The following is a 17,601-nucleotide window of genomic DNA, read 5'->3' as shown; positions in this document are numbered from 1 at the left end:
ACATGTATGTGTACAGTCCAAGTATCAAACTATATAGTCATAACATATTTGGAGTAAGGGTACTGTCCAAGTATTAAACTATATAGTCACAACATATTTTGAGTAAGTGTACAGTCCAAGTATCAAACTATATAGTCATAGCATATTTGGAGTATGTGTACAGTCCAAGTATCAAACTATATAGTCATAACATATCTGGAGTAAGTGTACAGTCCAAGTATCAAACTATATAGTCATAACATATTTTGAGTAAGTGTACAGTCCAAGTATCAAACTATATAGTCATAGCATATTTGGAGTACATGTATGTGTACAGTCCAAGTATCAAACTATATAGTCATAACATATTTGGAGTAAGGGTACTGTCCAAGTATCAAACTATATAGTCATAACATATCTGGAGTAAGTGTACAGTCCAAGTATCAAACTATATAGTCATAACATATTTTGAGTAAGTGTACAGTCCAAGTATCAAACTATATAGTCATAGCATATTTGGAGTACATGTATGTGTACAGTCCAAGTATCAAACTATATAGTCATAACATATTTGGAGTAAGGGTACTGTCCAAGTATCAAACTATATAGTCATAACATATTTCGAGTAAGTGTACAGTCCGAGTATCAAACTATATAGTCCCAATATATTTGCAGTAAGTATACGGTCCACGTATCACAGTTTATAGTCATAACATATTTGGAGGAAGTGTACAGTCAAAGTATCAAACTATATACACATAACATAATTGGAGTAATTGTACAGTCTAAGTATCAAACCATATAGTCATAACATATTTGGAGTAAGTGTACAGTCCAAGCATCAAACTATATAGTCATAACATATTTCGAGTAAGTGTACAGTCCGAGTATCAAACTATATAGTCCCAATATATTTGCAGTAGGTATACGGTCCACGTATCACACTAAATAGTCATAACATATTTGAAGTTATTGTACAGTCCAAGTATCAAACTTTATAGTCATAACATATTTGGAGGAAGTGTACAGTCAAAGTATCAAACTATATAGACATAACATATTTGGAGTAAGTGTACAGTCCAAGTATTAAACTAAATAGTCACAACATATTTTGAGTAAGTGTACAGTCCAAGTATCAAACTATATAGTCATAGCATATTTGGAGTATGTGTACAGTCCAAGTATCAAACTATATAGTCATAACATATTTGGAGTAAGTGTACAGTCCAAGTTTCAAACTATATAGTCACAACATATTTGGAGGAAGAGTACAGTCAAAGTATCAAACTATATAGACATAACATATTTGGAGTAAGTGTACAGTCCAAGTATTAAACTATATAGTCACAACATATTTTGAGTAAGTGTACAGTCCAAGTATCAAACTATATAGTCATAGCATATTTGGAGTATGTGTACAGTCCAAGTATCAAACTATATAGTCATAGCATATTTGGAGTATGTGTACAGTCCAAGTATCAAACTATATAGTCATAACATTTTTGGAGTAATTGTACAGTCCGAGTATCAAACTATATAGTCATAGCATATTTGGAGTATGTGTACAGTCCAAGTATCAAACTATATAGTCATAACATATTTGGAGTAAGTGTACAGTCCAAGTTTCAAACTATATAGTCACAACATATTTGCAGTAAGTGTACAGTCCAAGTATCAAACTATATAGTCATAACATATTTGGAGTAAGTGTACAGTCCAAGTATCAAACTATATAGTCATAGCATATTTGGAGTATTTGTACAGTCCAAGTATCAAACTATATAGTCATAACATATTTGGAGTAAGTGTACAGTCCAAGTTTCAAACTATATAGTCACAACATATTTGCAGTATGTGTACAGTCCAAGTATCAAACTATATAGTCATAGCATATTTGGAGTAAGTGTACAGTCCAAGTGTTAAACTATATAGTCACAACATATTTTGAGTAAGTGTACAGTCCAAGTATCAAACTATATAGTCATAACATATTTGGAGTATGTGTACAGTCCAAGTATCAAACTATATAGTCATAACATATTTTGAGTAAGTGTACAGTCCAAGTATCAAACTATATAGTCATAGCATATTTGGAGTATGTGTACAGTCCAAGTATCAAACTATATAGTCATAACATATCTGGAGTAAGTGTACAGTCCAAGTATCAAACTATATAGTCATAGCATATTTGGAGTATGTGTACAGTCCAAGTATCAAACTATATAGTCATAACATATCTGGAGTAAGTGTACAGTCCAAGTATCAAACTATATAGTCATAACACATTTGGAGTAAGTGTACAGTCCAAGCATCAAACTATATAGTCATAACATATTTCGAGTAAGTGTACAGTCCGAGTATCAAACTATATAGTCCCAATATATTTGCAGTAAGTATACGGTCCACGTATCACACTAAATAGTCATAACATATTTGAAGTTATTGTACAGTCCAAGTATCAAACTTTATAGTCATAACATATTTGGAGGAAGAGTACAGTCAAAGTATCAAACTATATAGACATAACATATTTGGAGTAAGTGTACAGTCCAAGTATTAAACTAAATAGTCACAACATATTTTGAGTAAGTGTACAGTCCAAGTATCAAACTATATAGTCATAGCATATTTGGAGTATGTGTACAGTCCAAGTATCAAACTATATAGTCATAACATATTTGGAGTAAGTGTACAGTCCAAGTTTCAAACTATATAGTCACAACATATTTGGAGGAAGAGTACAGTCAAAGTATCAAACTATATAGACATAACATATTTGGAGTAAGTGTACAGTCCAAGTATTAAACTATATAGTCACAACATATTTTGAGTAAGTGTACAGTCCAAGTATCAAACTATATAGTCATAGCATATTTGGAGTATGTGTACAGTCCAAGTATCAAACTATATAGTCATAGCATATTTGGAGTATGTGTACAGTCCAAGTATCAAACTATATAGTCATAACATTTTTGGAGTAATTGTACAGTCCGAGTATCAAACTATATAGTCATAGCATATTTGGAGTATGTGTACAGTCCAAGTATCAAACTATATAGTCATAACATATTTGGAGTAAGTGTACAGTCCAAGTTTCAAACTATATAGTCATAACATATTTGCAGTAAGTGTACAGTCCAAGTATCAAACTATATAGTCATAGCATATTTGGAGTAAGTGTACAGTCCAAGTGTTAAACTATATAGTCACAACATATTTTGAGTAAGTGTACAGTCCAAGTATCAAACTATATAGTCATAACATATTTGGAGTATGTGTACAGTCCAAGTATCAAACTATATAGTCATAACATATTTTGAGTAAGTGTACAGTCCAAGTATCAAACTATATAGTCATAGCATATTTGGAGTATGTGTACAGTCCAAGTATCAAACTATATAGTCATAACATATCTGGAGTAAGTGTACAGTCCAAGTATCAAACTATATAGTCATAACATATTTTGAGTAAGTGTACAGTCCAAGTATCAAACTATATAGTCATAGCATATTTGGAGTACATGTATGTGTACAGTCCAAGTATCAAACTATATAGTCATAACATATTTGGAGTAAGTGTACAGTCCAAGTTTCAAACTATATAGTCACAACATATTTGCAGTAAGTGTACAGTCCAAGTATCAAACTAAATAGTCATAGCATATTTGGAGTAAGTGTACAGTCCGAATATCAAACTATATAGTCACAACATATTTGCAGTAAGTGTACAGTCGAAGCATCAAACTATATAGTCATGATATATTTGGAGTAAGTGTACTGTACAAGTATCAAACTATATAGTCATAACATATTTGCAGTAAGTGTACAGTCCAGGTATGACATCTTTTGCTAACTGGCGAACAGTTATACGTCGGTCTGCCAAAATGGCGGTCTCCACTTGATGGATAGTGTCCTCATCAATGGCTGAATGTGGGCGAATGGCAGCTGTTTCCACAGATGTCCGACCACACTTGAACTGGCGATGCCAGTGTTTAACAATGTCATATGATGGGGTCATCTTCCCCATAAGTTGCTTTCATTTCATCGAAAGTTTCTTTTGGTGTGCGACCTTTCAAATATAAAAACCTAATCACTGCTCGGTATTCTACTGGCTCTATTGTCACACCCTACTCGATCATAACACCTGTAAAAGTGGTAAGATTAATAGTTCGGTGCTGCAAATTCAGACATAACACATAGATACATGTATCATTACACATGTGAAATTTCAACCAAATATGATAGCCCTAAGTGGTTTAGGGGAAATCTTTCATGAACACCCCTCGTATATTATAGTTGTGGATTATGTTTTGGGGTTTTTTTCAACCCGTTTGCATCCAGTAAATCCTGGCCCCTCTGTGGTAGAAAGTGGCTCCGAGATCCAGCTGGGGCCTTTTATTCCTATGTCAAGCTTGATTTTGGATTTTTATGATGACTTATTATGACCTGAAGAGGTTGGTACCTGCCATTTAATGATATGTCCACCACTGTGATTTCGGTTGAAGATGAGATGGGAATGCACTGTTTTTTGTGAAGAAATATTATAATGTGAAATATTATTATAAACTGCAACTATTTTTGTATAAAACAGTTTCAGTTATGCAAGTAAATAGTAAATTTTAAAAGTGTATCTGTACAAAATTGAAAAGATCACCGATATGCCCTGTACCACTGTGAGTGGTGTGATGGTATATAGATTGAAAGATTAATTGATTGAATAATGTGTATAAATATATTCTGTGTGTTTCAGACTGCTTGATACGTGTTTCTTGCCAATCACCTGCTGCAATGCAGTCGATGTTTGATGTCTTTAGGCTTGTGACACTGATAGGATTAGGACAAATTGTTCACGCCCAATCAAGGTACGTGACAAAGCGCTGTGTCTAAATTTTTACTGAAAACACGTGGTGTATTATGGCCACGTGACCAGTTGCACGTGAAAAAACACTTTTGCCACTATAGTGCTGTGCACATGATTTTGATCGATTCACCTGCACAAAAAACGGGTGTTATCTGAAGACACTACGTGGCCATTACTGTTTAAATACACAATAAGGGCCCACAATGATAACTGGTCAAAATGTTAAATTTTAGGATTGTGAAGTTTTTAATTTGGTTCAGTATATATGAATTCCATTAACATGCAATACCACTGGCAGCTAATACACTTCTAGTTCTGCTTGGACTTCAATGTTTTATATTTTTTTAGTAACTTAACGGCAACATTTATATAACATGTGATAAGAATGACGTGAATGAGAAAAACATAAATTCGACTCTGTTAGTAGAATGATATATTACAATTCCTTGTATGAAAATATTTCTTGCAATAAATTTTGGAAATATCACTTTGTCTATTTGATCAGGTTGCATCAACAGATTATCGACAGGTGTATCATCAAGCAACCAGTCACAGATTATATAAATTGATTAACCGAAAAGATATTGAAATAACTTGCGCGGTAATATACTAAACATCATTTAAAAAAAAGGAAATCTTGACAAGAAGTATTTTGAGAGATCAAACGTCGATACAACTTTACCATTGTATGTCTTTTCATTACAAAAGTGTTGTACTAAACTACATCAATTTGTTGTACATTTCAGGACGGACTTTATCAAAGCTCTTCTTGAAGATTATGATAACCGTGTGACCCCAACGTTTGATGAAGGTAATTCCATTCGTCATCACTTACTCCTGTCCGTAAAATATAAGCAGACACGCCCCCTATCGATCAATGTTATGTTTGAAAATACGACAAATCAATCTGAATGGACGTAATTATAGATATGATTTTTATTTGTTTGTTTGTTGTTTAACGCCGCATTTAGCAATATTCCAGCTATGTGACGGTGGTCTGTAAATATTCGAGTCTGGACCAGACAATCCAGTGATTGATGTCATGAGCATCGATCCATGCAATTGGTATACGATGACATGCATGTCTTGAGGCCACACGCCATACCTCATTTAGCACGTCGCCGCAACCACGAGTTTCAGGATGATAACGCCCGTGCCCACACTGCGAGAGCAACAAGAGACTTCCTCAAGCAGAATGGCATCAGAACCATGCAGTGGCCTGTCCTCAGTCCCGATTTAAATCCCATTTAGCACCTGTGGGACGAGATTCAAAGACGGCTGAATGACGTCCGACCAAGGCCGACAACTGCAGCAGAACTGCGTCAGGTGTTCCTCAGAGTGTGGGCTCAAGTGCCTATGGCCTTATCAACCGCCTCATCCATTCCATGTATCGACGTTGAACGGCAGTCAACAATGCACATGGCAGACACACGAGATTCTGACTTGTGATGCCATTTCCTCAGATACTAGTGTTTACAGTGTTTGGACAAATAAGGTTTCTAATATATCTATCCATGGTGACGTTTCTTTTGCGATTCAGTATATTTGGTATGTCCTGAAGCGACGTCATTAAATTGGAAATGCTTATAACGTTGAGGTAGCTGCAACTTTCGGTTTAAAGGTTTTACTTAAATTTGTGTGTGTGTTTTTTTACACGAGGAGGTAATGTTATGCAGAATTGCTTATAACCTTATGTTTTGGATAGATAGACGATGACTGAAATGCACTGCATTGTATGATACACTATTAGGGAGCAATTTGAACATATGTTTGAGATAGTTTAAGATATCAGACTGATGCTTTCATCACACGAAAGCGCTTTTTCTATTAATCCTTTGACCGAAAAGGTGTGCCAGTAATTATGACGGGTTACACCCCGAGGTGTCATTTTGTTTGGGTTGGCCAGGTCCACCAACCAGTCAGCCATATGCTTAGTTCATTTTTATGAAATTGCTGAACTTCAATTTTACTTCCACACTCTTGAGTTAAGTCAATGTGCAAACACAGGAATCAAATCATGTATACTGCTTACAGAGAAAACACGATACTGGCAATTGCTACATCTACGAGAAGCAATTACGAGGAAAGGGTTCTAGTGCACATGAAACATCTAGTTGAAGACCACAAGTAGGATGGTAGTAGTGCTTAATGTAAAAACACATTTCGTATCAATGAATTGTCGAATTAATACAATTTCATTGTGGATTGCTACGATGGAAACACCACTCTTGTTATTACGCTTAAACGGTTTACGATCAGTGTTTACCATTGTACCATGAATATTTCCAAAATGTATTGTGCTGTACATTGACCCGTGTGTGCAAGGACATCTTTAAAGCAATATGTATGACTTATAAATAATAATCATGTACCATTTTTGCATTTCTAGGCACCCCTACTGAGGTCGATGTTTCACTATTCATCAACAACATAGACTCCATCAGTGAACAGACAATGGTAAGTTACAGTTTAAAATTGGTTTTTGTATAGTATTCTTCTGTGTCATGGAATATACAACACCGCTAGTTATGCTGTGTCAAGACTCATTTATTTAGTTCTCACTATCTGACAGACTACAAGTATATACCGATCTGCGTATCTGTCTTTCAGGAATTCAGTCTGAATGCCTTCGTAGTCCAAGAATGGAAAGACAAACGCTTGGAGTTTCTAGGCCTTATAGATGCTGAATACCTGGAATTGGACACGAAATTGATGGATGGTGTGTGGGTGCCAGATCTGTATTTCTCTAACGAAAAGCGAGCGTCCTTCCACTCTGTGACCGTACCCAACAAAATGCTACACTTGTATAGTGACGGCCACGTAGTTTACAAACTAAGGTAGGCATAATATGTTTTGTATTACTATTATGTCGCGGGGACCACAGCATGTCACATAATGTGTAGGTGATTACGTTGACAGATGACAGACACTGTTTGTTAGTTTGAAATCTTACAGGAAGCATTGTGTGGTAGGAATGAATAGATCCGTATGAATGGTGTTCAGAGTTTCAGGACCGCGGTGTGATTTTTACACCACGAGGTTAACATGTTGAGATATGTCAGTAAGGCATGGGCAATGTGAATGTTTTGGGTCATTATCAATGGTATTGTAATTGGTTATGTCATTGAATAATGCTTGGTATCTATTGTTGTAAAATATTGTTAATATAAGCGACAAAACCCTAAAGCCACAAGAAATCTCTGCTAAAAGGAGAGTCGATTTTACTATTCCGACTGTATCATGAGCATGTGTTTATGACTCACCATCAAAAAGTGATGACACCAGGCGTTCGCGAAAAAGGTGAGAGTATCCAATAAAGAATTTCACCTTGATATCAGTTCAATGTTACCATAAGGCAACTCTCTTGAGCCCGGATTCTTGGAAATGGTATTGATGGTATAATCATGTATAATCACTGGTTAACTATCAAGAAACTATGAAAATAAAAGAAAAGTGAATCCCTGCATTCCAGTACTGCATTTTTGCTGACGTTGAGTATTTTCTCCAAGTTCAGAAAACAGGGACTTCCATTACAATTATTTTCTAGACTAAGAGACATTCGTGACAATTCAATACACATTTCCTTGCATTTACCTGTCACACTTGCACATATAGGGTGTCCCTGACGGCGTCATGTCCAATGCAGTTACAAAAGTACCCCATGGATTCACAGATGTGCTCCTTGTTGGTTCAAAGCTGTGAGTATTAGTAATATTACTCTGTTAGACTTGCAGTGTAATATATGAGACATGCGGCATCCAATATCACTGAATATTTGCTGCCAAAAGGTTACTTTTTACGGTGGAAGACAATCTGAATGTTTTCGATTTGATTATGTATTTGTTTGTTTCCAGTCGCCTTTTCAAAGAGAAGTCTAATGTTCAAATGGAAGGATGAGGACCCTGTCAAACGGCGATGGAAACTGCAGTTGCCTCAGTTTAGCTTGAGTGATATAGAAACCCGCAACTGCACAGAGGAGGATGAAAACGGTACGCTTTGCTGTCATGAAGTTAAGCCGAGTCAGCGTGATTGTTTGATATTTGAAACATTTAGAGGTTTTGAATCGCATTTCGAAAACTTTAAATTCTAAAATGTCATTGCGGAATTACTATTTCACTATCTGTTTTAATTTAGAAGACGTTATGACAGAGCTAGCCGTAGGAAGTCCTGATGCTATCATACCAATGAGTACAACTAGTAATTAACCTATAGGCTTTTTTAAAGTGGAACTGCTAAAATGAATTGATGTATTTCAGCGTGATCATTTGTCTGACCGTTCATCCCTTTGACCGTTCCCTGTCCATTCGACTGTTATCTTACGAAACCTTCTCTGAACAAGGTGAAGAGATGTCTAGCACCAGAATAGATCTCAGATGTGTTCAGGATGGTTAAATGAAAATGAAAAGCGACAAAACTAAATCCATAATCAGAAATAATCTCTGCTGAAAGCAGTGTTCTTTTTATGATTCCGACTCAATACACAAAATAAACCAGAGCGACTTTCGTATTGTTTAGATGTACCTACTTTTCAAGATTGTCCGATGTTTCATAACCTCTAGCTTAACAACTGTAGAAAAAATTAGGTACCACCAAAACATCAACTGCATTCAAAAGACAGTCTGCATGTAAGATAATGCCACGCGTTTATCTCTTCTTAACAGATGTCCTTTAGGTTGTTAAAGATTTCAATTTTAATGTCTTCCTCAGAAATTTAATTTTCTGTTATTTAAGGGACGGCACAATAAATTAGTTTTTGCAAGCTTAACATTTATCTTCCATTTGGAATAATCATACAAAGAAAAAAGAAAAAGCTTGGATCCACACTAAGCAGGAACTTGTAAACAGCGTAAATCAAGAACACAATTTGTAACATCAATAAAAGATAACCATTACTTCTACATTTAGCATTTACCGACATTACGAACAGGTTTCAGAAGCTGAGAATCGAGGTCATTTCGGAATTAAGTTTCTCCCAGGAGAGCTCCGTTGTGACCAGTAAAACAAGATTTGATATCATTGAACATATTTTGAATCTGTGTTAACTTTCTTCAAGTACGTCTCTCTGTTTGACTTTAACAGTTAAAACCAAAGTTACAGTTTCGAAAGCCCCGAGATATATTAGTAAATATACAATATATAGTACATGCTAAGTTTGGAAAAATGCTTTAAGAGTCTGCTTGCACGCGTTTTGCTATTTCATTATTATGTACAAACAAAGCAACTACGTCTTACGGCTTAGTATGGTAATAGGTCTGTTTGAGTTGGGATCTCTCGGATTCCCCTTTTTGTAGATTGGACTAAATATTCGTGTTATCCCAGCGTCTGGTACAACACTTAGCGAAAGTCTAAGGTCAAACAACTTTGCATACAGCTGATCAGTAATTTCCAAAGGAATAATAACCTATCTCGTCGTCAGTGTTAATTTGTTTTTATTCTTTGAAAAGGCCATAAACATTGTACTGTTTTACTATATATTATTCAGACAAAGCTTCAAAACTTTCGATAGTGGGCGATGATATAATTGACAAGGGGGATTATTTGTTCTCTTCGAGCCGTCTTGCCATAAGGACTCGTAGACGTACAGGCCTTTCTATTGTAAAGGTTTATGCGTTTATGCTGGTTCATTGCATTCACGACCTTAAAAAGACGCGGTTGATTGGTTGGTTGGTTTGTTGTTTAACGCCGCACTCAGCAATATTCCAGCTATATGACGGCGGTCTGTAAATAATCGAGACTGGACCAGACAATCCAGTGATTGATATCATGAGCATCGATCCACACAATTGGGATCGATGACATGCATCAACCAAGTCAGCGAGCCTGACCACCGTTAGTCGCCTTTTACGACAAGCATAGTCGCCTTTTACGGCAAGCATGGGTTGCTGAAGACCTATTCTACCTAAAAACACACGGTAATTACATTATGGCAACACGGGAGTTTGCCTAATTCAAGTTCTCCTACCAACCCTACGGTTTTGGAAAATAATCCGTAAACCAGTTAGTGAAAAGAAGAGGCCTCAGCAGCATTGTCCCTGAGGGAGTAGTACAGACAGGCATTGCCAGCTGAGCGTGTTGTCTCACATATACACACCAGCGAACATCCAGAGACGCTTTTAAGGCGGAAATCTGGAGAAAGATCTCGTTCCACATGTACTGATTTCCCTAGTCTGGTTTAATCAATGTACTTTTCAAATTGCTATTGCTAATGAATTTTGATGTACAGGTGAGTAGCCATATGCCTGTGGTTCTTTTGTGTACACAAAGTACAGTTTTTGCTTTTAGCCTTCTTTGATTACACTCAATTGCGCTTGCATGGTATGAAACAAATACTGTTTTACTTTTGAAAAAAGATCATCAAGGATATTTTTTTCGAGGAGACGAAAACGATTCCTTGAAGAAGCACATAATCACTCACTGCCAGTGATCAAATTACAATTGTACATAAGGGTATGCATAATCGTATTAGTGGGTGATAAATTTGGTTAGGCGCATTCGATTTTGGATTGAAAGGTACAATATTCTATCACATATTAACATGTCAACAAAAGCTTTCAGATAAATTTTTTCCAAAAGGCTTGATAAATTTCATTTATATTGATTGGTTGAAAGTAATCACCACATTACAATAAACAAAATGTTCAGCCCTTGAGTGTTCCAGCTTCAGCTCCCAAGCTAGCTGTTACAGTGAACCTGGTATGAGGGGGCGAGCAGGCCAAGCACAACTCATATCTCCCTTATTGGAGGTTTACTCTTTTTACGTCTGATAATAGGAAGAGACGGTCCCGTTGGGAAATCAGCAGAATAAGTCAGAGACGCTTCAAATTAAACTGATGTTTGCAATGTTTACATCACACAAGCTCGGAGGTGACAAGGAGGCGCGAATATGGCAACCGCTATTTCATAATATACTGAAACAAGTCGGAATTGCACGTTTATAACACATTTTACAACAATTAATAAGACTTAAGAAGTGAATGTCATAACTTAGTACGCCTGGTTATCCAATATATTCCATCAACTCCTTCGAGGTTTGTGTCTCTTTTTATAGGATGGTATTTATTTGATTTACATATATTTTAAATAACGTTATGACATGGTTCTATTTCGACTTTTTATTGTTTCGTTCGTAAGTCTTTTGTCATGCTAGTTGGTATGAAACTTAAAAAATAGATATACAATATAAAATGAAAATAATTATGGTGAAGTTCTTTATGAACTAAAAATAAGAAGACTTCTAAATCATCAATAACATGACACAATGAGATATGAAGCTTGAAGCTGTTGCAGAGCAGTTGAAATGATTCCTCCAATACACAATGTTAAGGAATACAACATTTGAACGTGTGTGTGTGTTTTGTTTTCATTTCAGGGAATTTTACGTGTATAGCCGTTGACTTCCATCTGCAGAGGAACATTGGTTTCTACATGATACAGATCTACATTCCCAGCATGCTGATCGTACTGCTGTCGTGGGTGTCTTTCTGGCTCAATGTGGACGCTGTCCCTGCACGCATCTCACTCGGCATTCTCACTGTCCTCACCATGACAACACAGAAATCTATGGCCATTTCCTCTCTACCCCGGGTTTCCTATGTGAAAGCGATTGATGTGTGGATGGCAGCCTGTCTTTGTTTTGTATTTGCGTCATTGCTAGAGTTTGCTCTGGTAAATGTCATGGATAGGAGACAGGTGAAGCGCCGACAAGCACCAAAGGACATATCTCTGGATATTGTGGAAAAGTCCCCACTGAGGGTAAACACCATTGTATTGTTGTTTCTGACTGATCAGAGTTACTTCTCAATTTGTATCAAGTATGATTCGTTATCCAGTAATGCTGTTAGAACTGCGTATTTGGGCTTGGCTAATGGTTGCAATAGAAACAACTGGTTTCATATTGTCGCCGACAGATTTAGAATGCGTTCAGCATAAAAGACCATGTAGTAATAATTGAATTAAAAATACGTTTATATCTGATCTGTATGTTAAACTTTTTTGCAGCAAGGAAACAGTGAACCCGTATCCAAGTGGGTCCAAGATCCTTCGGGGGCCGCAAGAGCAAAGAATGTGGACAATGTGTCTCGTGTGTTTTTTCCTGGCGCTTTCATCGTCTTCTGTGCTGTTTACTGGATGGCCTATAGCTTGTAGACGGTACACATTATGAGGTAGTTTCGCATAATTAGAGGCAAGTTACACGACACATTGACTGTTCGTCTCAGCCAGTTGCATCGTTCAGATGTATTGCAGTTTATGTTGTTGTTTTTACTAAATTCGGATCTTATTCACGTATTGAAATATTTCACTTTTATTGCACTGAGGAAATTTTGTTATTCTTCTTAAGTGTATGTACCGAACCGTGGAATAGCCAATGGGTATTTGTTGCTGTAGTGTACACGCAGTGCTCTGTCAGACATGTCAGGACAATATTGATTCACATGCACGGTTATAAATATTGCTATCACTTCAAAGCTTTTTTCTGTTTGACTTTCAAACACTGGGTAATCTATCCAATTTTCCGAATACGCTTTAACGCACACAAATTATAGCTACATCTGTATACTGGATTGTATTTCGTGTTCAAATACGTACTAGGTTTTCAGATAAATGGATGTTATAAACATGTCAGTCTATCTTATATATCATCATGAATTAACAGAGTAATTAAACCCCCTCACACATACAAACGCCTATGCTACTGCGGGCTCATAAATTTGTAATAATTTGAATAAAGTAGATTAATTGCAGAGAAAATCTACTGAAGTGAAATTGTTTATGAATTTTAAAGATAAACATGTAATAAATATACAATATTCATGTCCGTCTCTCGCAAACCAAGTTTTGCTACAATTGACAATTGACAGGTAAACTATCACTATGCAGTGATAAATCGAACACATTCTGAGCTGCAAATAGTAGTTTAACATGTTTACCACACCAGATTACAGTTCACACACACACACACACACACACACACACACACACACACACACACACACACACAGTGGCTTTGCAATGTTAGGTGTTTGTCAATGCATATTGCATTCAGTGAGTGAGTGAAACATCTACTAAATTTATACCAATACAATCGTGTCAACAACAGACAGTAAAACAACCAGTAACATATCTCAGAATTACGTTGCAAATTGGTTGTAGAATTCTAAAATTGGACATTTTACAATAAATCGTATATTTATATACTTATCCTATGTCACACTATGAATTTCTCCTTCTTTCAACCGTGTCTGAAATAAAGGTTTCCAGCTTCTAAAGTTAAGTCACCCGTACATACCTAACATCGCCGTGGTCACCAACCAGATGTTGGTCATGCACGCTTGCACACTTCACACCTACAAGCACTGTTCATATGTCAATCCCAGCCAACTCATTCAACTCAAGAGCGTATAGACTAAGGAATTGTGATGCGTGGATGGACAATTTATTGCAAAATTTCCAAATCTTAAACTTATCCTGTCTCACACTATCGATTTATCCAACAGGTAGAGGGTGGGGCGCAACTCCCTAGTCTGTAAGTCAACAACTGCAGGATACTCAGAAGGAAGCGGGAACTTTACAGTGGTACAATACTTAATAAAGTAACGAAGTTACGTGTCGTAAGAAAAAATCGCGTAGGCAGGAATGGAAAAAACAAAGAGTTTAAGATCCTGATACTTGAACAAACGAAAGTCAATAAGTCAGGTACAATTTGTGTAACATGTCCATACGTGTAAGCAAGCGTATCGTATGTCTAAACAAAACGAGTACAATTTATATTCTAGAAGGGTTGTATCCATTCGTGGAATCTACAAGACGGGATATCCCTATCTCCTTATGACCTCAGGGTCGACCCGCGTGGCATCTCTTTTATCGCTTCGTTGAACCCTCAACCACACTTTGTTGGTAATTGAATCGATGGGCTAGGACGAGAAGAGGAAACGATCGACAATACCCACAAACGGATCATCAATCCACTGCTTAGCACACATACCTGAAATAGAGGTGCGTGAGATAAGGGATCCGGATACCGAGATCGGCCGCGTCTAATGACGACTTCGAGTTGAAGACGGAGGTCTTTAGAGACGACTGATTATATCCTCCAACCGGATACTCATTCTGGGAAGCCCAAATGAATACAATAAACACAAACAATCATGACGAGGTTTATTATAAGTAGAGATTGATGTAATACAACTCTATCTGGGCAGGTGTGTCTTGGAGACTGTTTGCGCGAGCACCGAAGGTCCGATTTTGGAAGGCCTTGAACGTCCGCCTTTGATATGTCTCGGAGGTAATGGGATGTCAATACTGTATCAGATTTCCAGAAATATTCCTCCATAATTGCTCACAAGGAGAAATTATTGTGAAGAGCCATAGTAGAGGTGACAGCAAGGGTTTGATGCGACTGGAGCAGTGAAGGTGTAAGCCCGAGCGTATCCAAAACGATATTGTTGTACGAGATATTTCCGTAGTAGCTGTCGTGGAGAGCGGGATGAATCATCTCTTCCGTAATCGTCGAAGTGCCTTCTCGGCCAGAGGTTTTTGATCAGCCGAAGTTAGATGATCCAAAATGATGTTTTGATCCCAGGTCGGCGGTAGGATCGTGATGACTGGTCTGCCAACTTGTAAGATTGAATCAATGATTGCAGTCTGGCGATTGTAGAAATCTTTGCAGCTGTTGTAGCTGTGTCAGTGGAATTGATCACGGCCATCGCAAAGTATGTAGCTAGAGTAGAACCTTTAAACTTACGAGATGATCAGAGATGATGAAGGTATTCAGCAATTTGTTGAGGAGATGCCATGGCAGGGGTCTACCTCTACAATGGTCTTAGCCAATCGTGAAGAGTATCCCTTGGAAATAACTGGCAAATACACTGGAATATTTTTGGATGTAATTGCCATTCCGTGGGAGATGCTTTGTCCAGTTTGGACATTGGAGATGCCAGGAATATGTTACCCCGAACTTGAATGTTGATGGAGTCGATCAGTTGGATAAAATGTGTGGAGGACTGAAGGAGTGTCAACCAATGAGACACTGCCGGAATCATCGCTTTGTAGGTTGTTGATGTGAAGCTGGCTTTCTTTGAGAGACAACCGCCCTGCACCTGTCGACGAAGAGGTGGAGGATCGGGGTGAATGGCTGCAAGGAGACACCTAACCGCCATTGGAGATGTGGATATAGGTGGTGAGAGATTAGAAACTGACAATCATGTCCTGAAGGTATGGCTTGAGGAAACCCTGGATTGGACGTAGGTGAAGTTGACACCCTCTTGGTGAGGGCCTGTGCCTATGTGCATTGGCGTAAGGGTGGATTGGATGATCCTGGGGTACAAACACCTTGCACGGACTTGTGTTGGAGAGTTGTTGTGTTGGAATCGTTTCGGACTTTTTTGTTTTGATGATCCAACCTAGTTGGTGAAGTAAATGTTGTGTGAAATCGACGTGTCAAAGAAGAGTGTTCAAATCCTCGTTGAATTGAATGCAGTTGCTGGTGAAAGATTCGAATGCCATGCCTCAAATGTTAAGGAATTTGACGATAGGTTTCCTGAGGCTAGTAAATATCCATGAGGCCGAAGAAATTCCAAATGGGAGCGCTCGCCATTGGCCAATGAACACGAACTTTAGAGGTGGTGCTCTGGGAGGATAGGGACGGGTATGCATCTTGTAGATATAGACTGATCATGAAATTGCCGGGATGAAGAATCGTTCGTAGTTTAGCGATTGATGTCATGCAAGTGTGGAAGAGTCTCAAGGCAAAGTTTGCTGAAAATGAGACGAAGTTGAGGACGTTGAAACCTGGTGTCATTAGTTGAGTGACCAGACATTTTACTGCGTTCTTTACAAGCAACTAGCAACTAGGAGCACTGGAAGCTGTTTGTCTGGATATAGAGACTTGGACGTTGTCGGAGGTGTTGTCACGAGAGGTAGAGGATAACCTGTTTGTAAAAGGTCAACCCCGGATGCATGTTTCATAATTCTTCGGGGGAAGAAGCATGAACTAAGGACGATGAAAGCACTTCTATCGCCGATAGAATTTTGAAAATCAAAGGAAGCATGACGGCAAGATGGCGGCAGGCCGAGGTCATATGTGATATCCTCCTTGTTGTGTTGCAATTTATGAAGACGCAAAGACGATCTGAAGTAAATAACACTTTCTAATTTTATAAATAGTGTCAGAGTACACTTCAAAGATACCTTGTGAGCCAATTTCCCGATCCAATCACAGAATTGAGCCATGATGTCGACTCGAGGGGGCCGAGAGACGGGAAACGCTAGTCAACACAAACACAGACAACACAGAAGTGTGAGCGAAAAACGGAAACCTTCGGGATCCCCAACGGATTCAATACCATAAAAAGACCCCGAAACAGATGGTCAAATCTACATTAAATATGACTGATGTGTTTTCGCTTGGAATGAACAGTAGACCAAATACAGCCAAGAAAACAAACAGTATCAGTATCGCGTTGCGATCGGGGTGATCATCTATGTTGTAAAGTCTTCTAACAGGTTGTGTCAGTTGTTTATCTGCCAATCTCCTATCACAAAGTTTCCTTTGAACGAGCTGGACATTATGCATTATATTTTATCACTAGAAGTGAAAGCTTGTAACACTCGACTGTGCCTTTGTGTTCTGCAGGCTTACGTCGGCAATGTTAATGTAATTCTCGTACTCCTATTGTTAATTCAGCTTGCAGGGGACGTTGAACTTAATCCTGGCCCACTGACCGGTGATATAACTAATCGTGTCGATCTTCCATCTAAATACCA

At 37.7% G+C, this 17,601-nt stretch overlaps 1 protein-coding gene across 4 annotated transcripts in view; it reads left to right on the top strand.

The window, feature by feature from the left end:
* Positions 1-14,047, top strand: part of LOC124113293 (glycine receptor subunit alpha-2-like) — a 110,526-nt gene extending 96,479 nt beyond the window's left edge. For all 4 annotated transcript variants that reach the window (XM_046473592.2, XM_046473591.2, XM_046473590.2 and 1 more), the window contains exons 2-9: positions 4,729-4,840; positions 5,586-5,650; positions 7,229-7,296; positions 7,450-7,676; positions 8,455-8,537; positions 8,694-8,828; positions 12,209-12,591; positions 12,838-14,047. In XM_046473592.2, coding sequence (XP_046329548.2) covers positions 4,767-4,840; positions 5,586-5,650; positions 7,229-7,296; positions 7,450-7,676; positions 8,455-8,537; positions 8,694-8,828; positions 12,209-12,591; positions 12,838-12,984 — 1,182 coding nt within the window. In that variant the 5' untranslated portion in view covers positions 4,729-4,766 and the 3' untranslated portion in view covers positions 12,985-14,047. The remainder of the gene's footprint in view (positions 1-4,728; positions 4,841-5,585; positions 5,651-7,228; positions 7,297-7,449; positions 7,677-8,454; positions 8,538-8,693; positions 8,829-12,208; positions 12,592-12,837) is intronic.
* The last annotated feature ends 3,554 nt before the right edge of the window (positions 14,048-17,601 follow it).

The sequence above is a fragment of the Haliotis rufescens genome, unplaced genomic scaffold (assembly GCF_023055435.1).
Source record: "Haliotis rufescens isolate VD_foot unplaced genomic scaffold, xgHalRufe1.0.p SCAF_7, whole genome shotgun sequence".
NCBI classification, from domain to species: Eukaryota; Metazoa; Mollusca; class Gastropoda; order Lepetellida; family Haliotidae; genus Haliotis; species Haliotis rufescens.
Note: the sequence above shows the minus strand (reverse complement) of the source record. Positions and strands in the feature narration are given on the sequence as shown.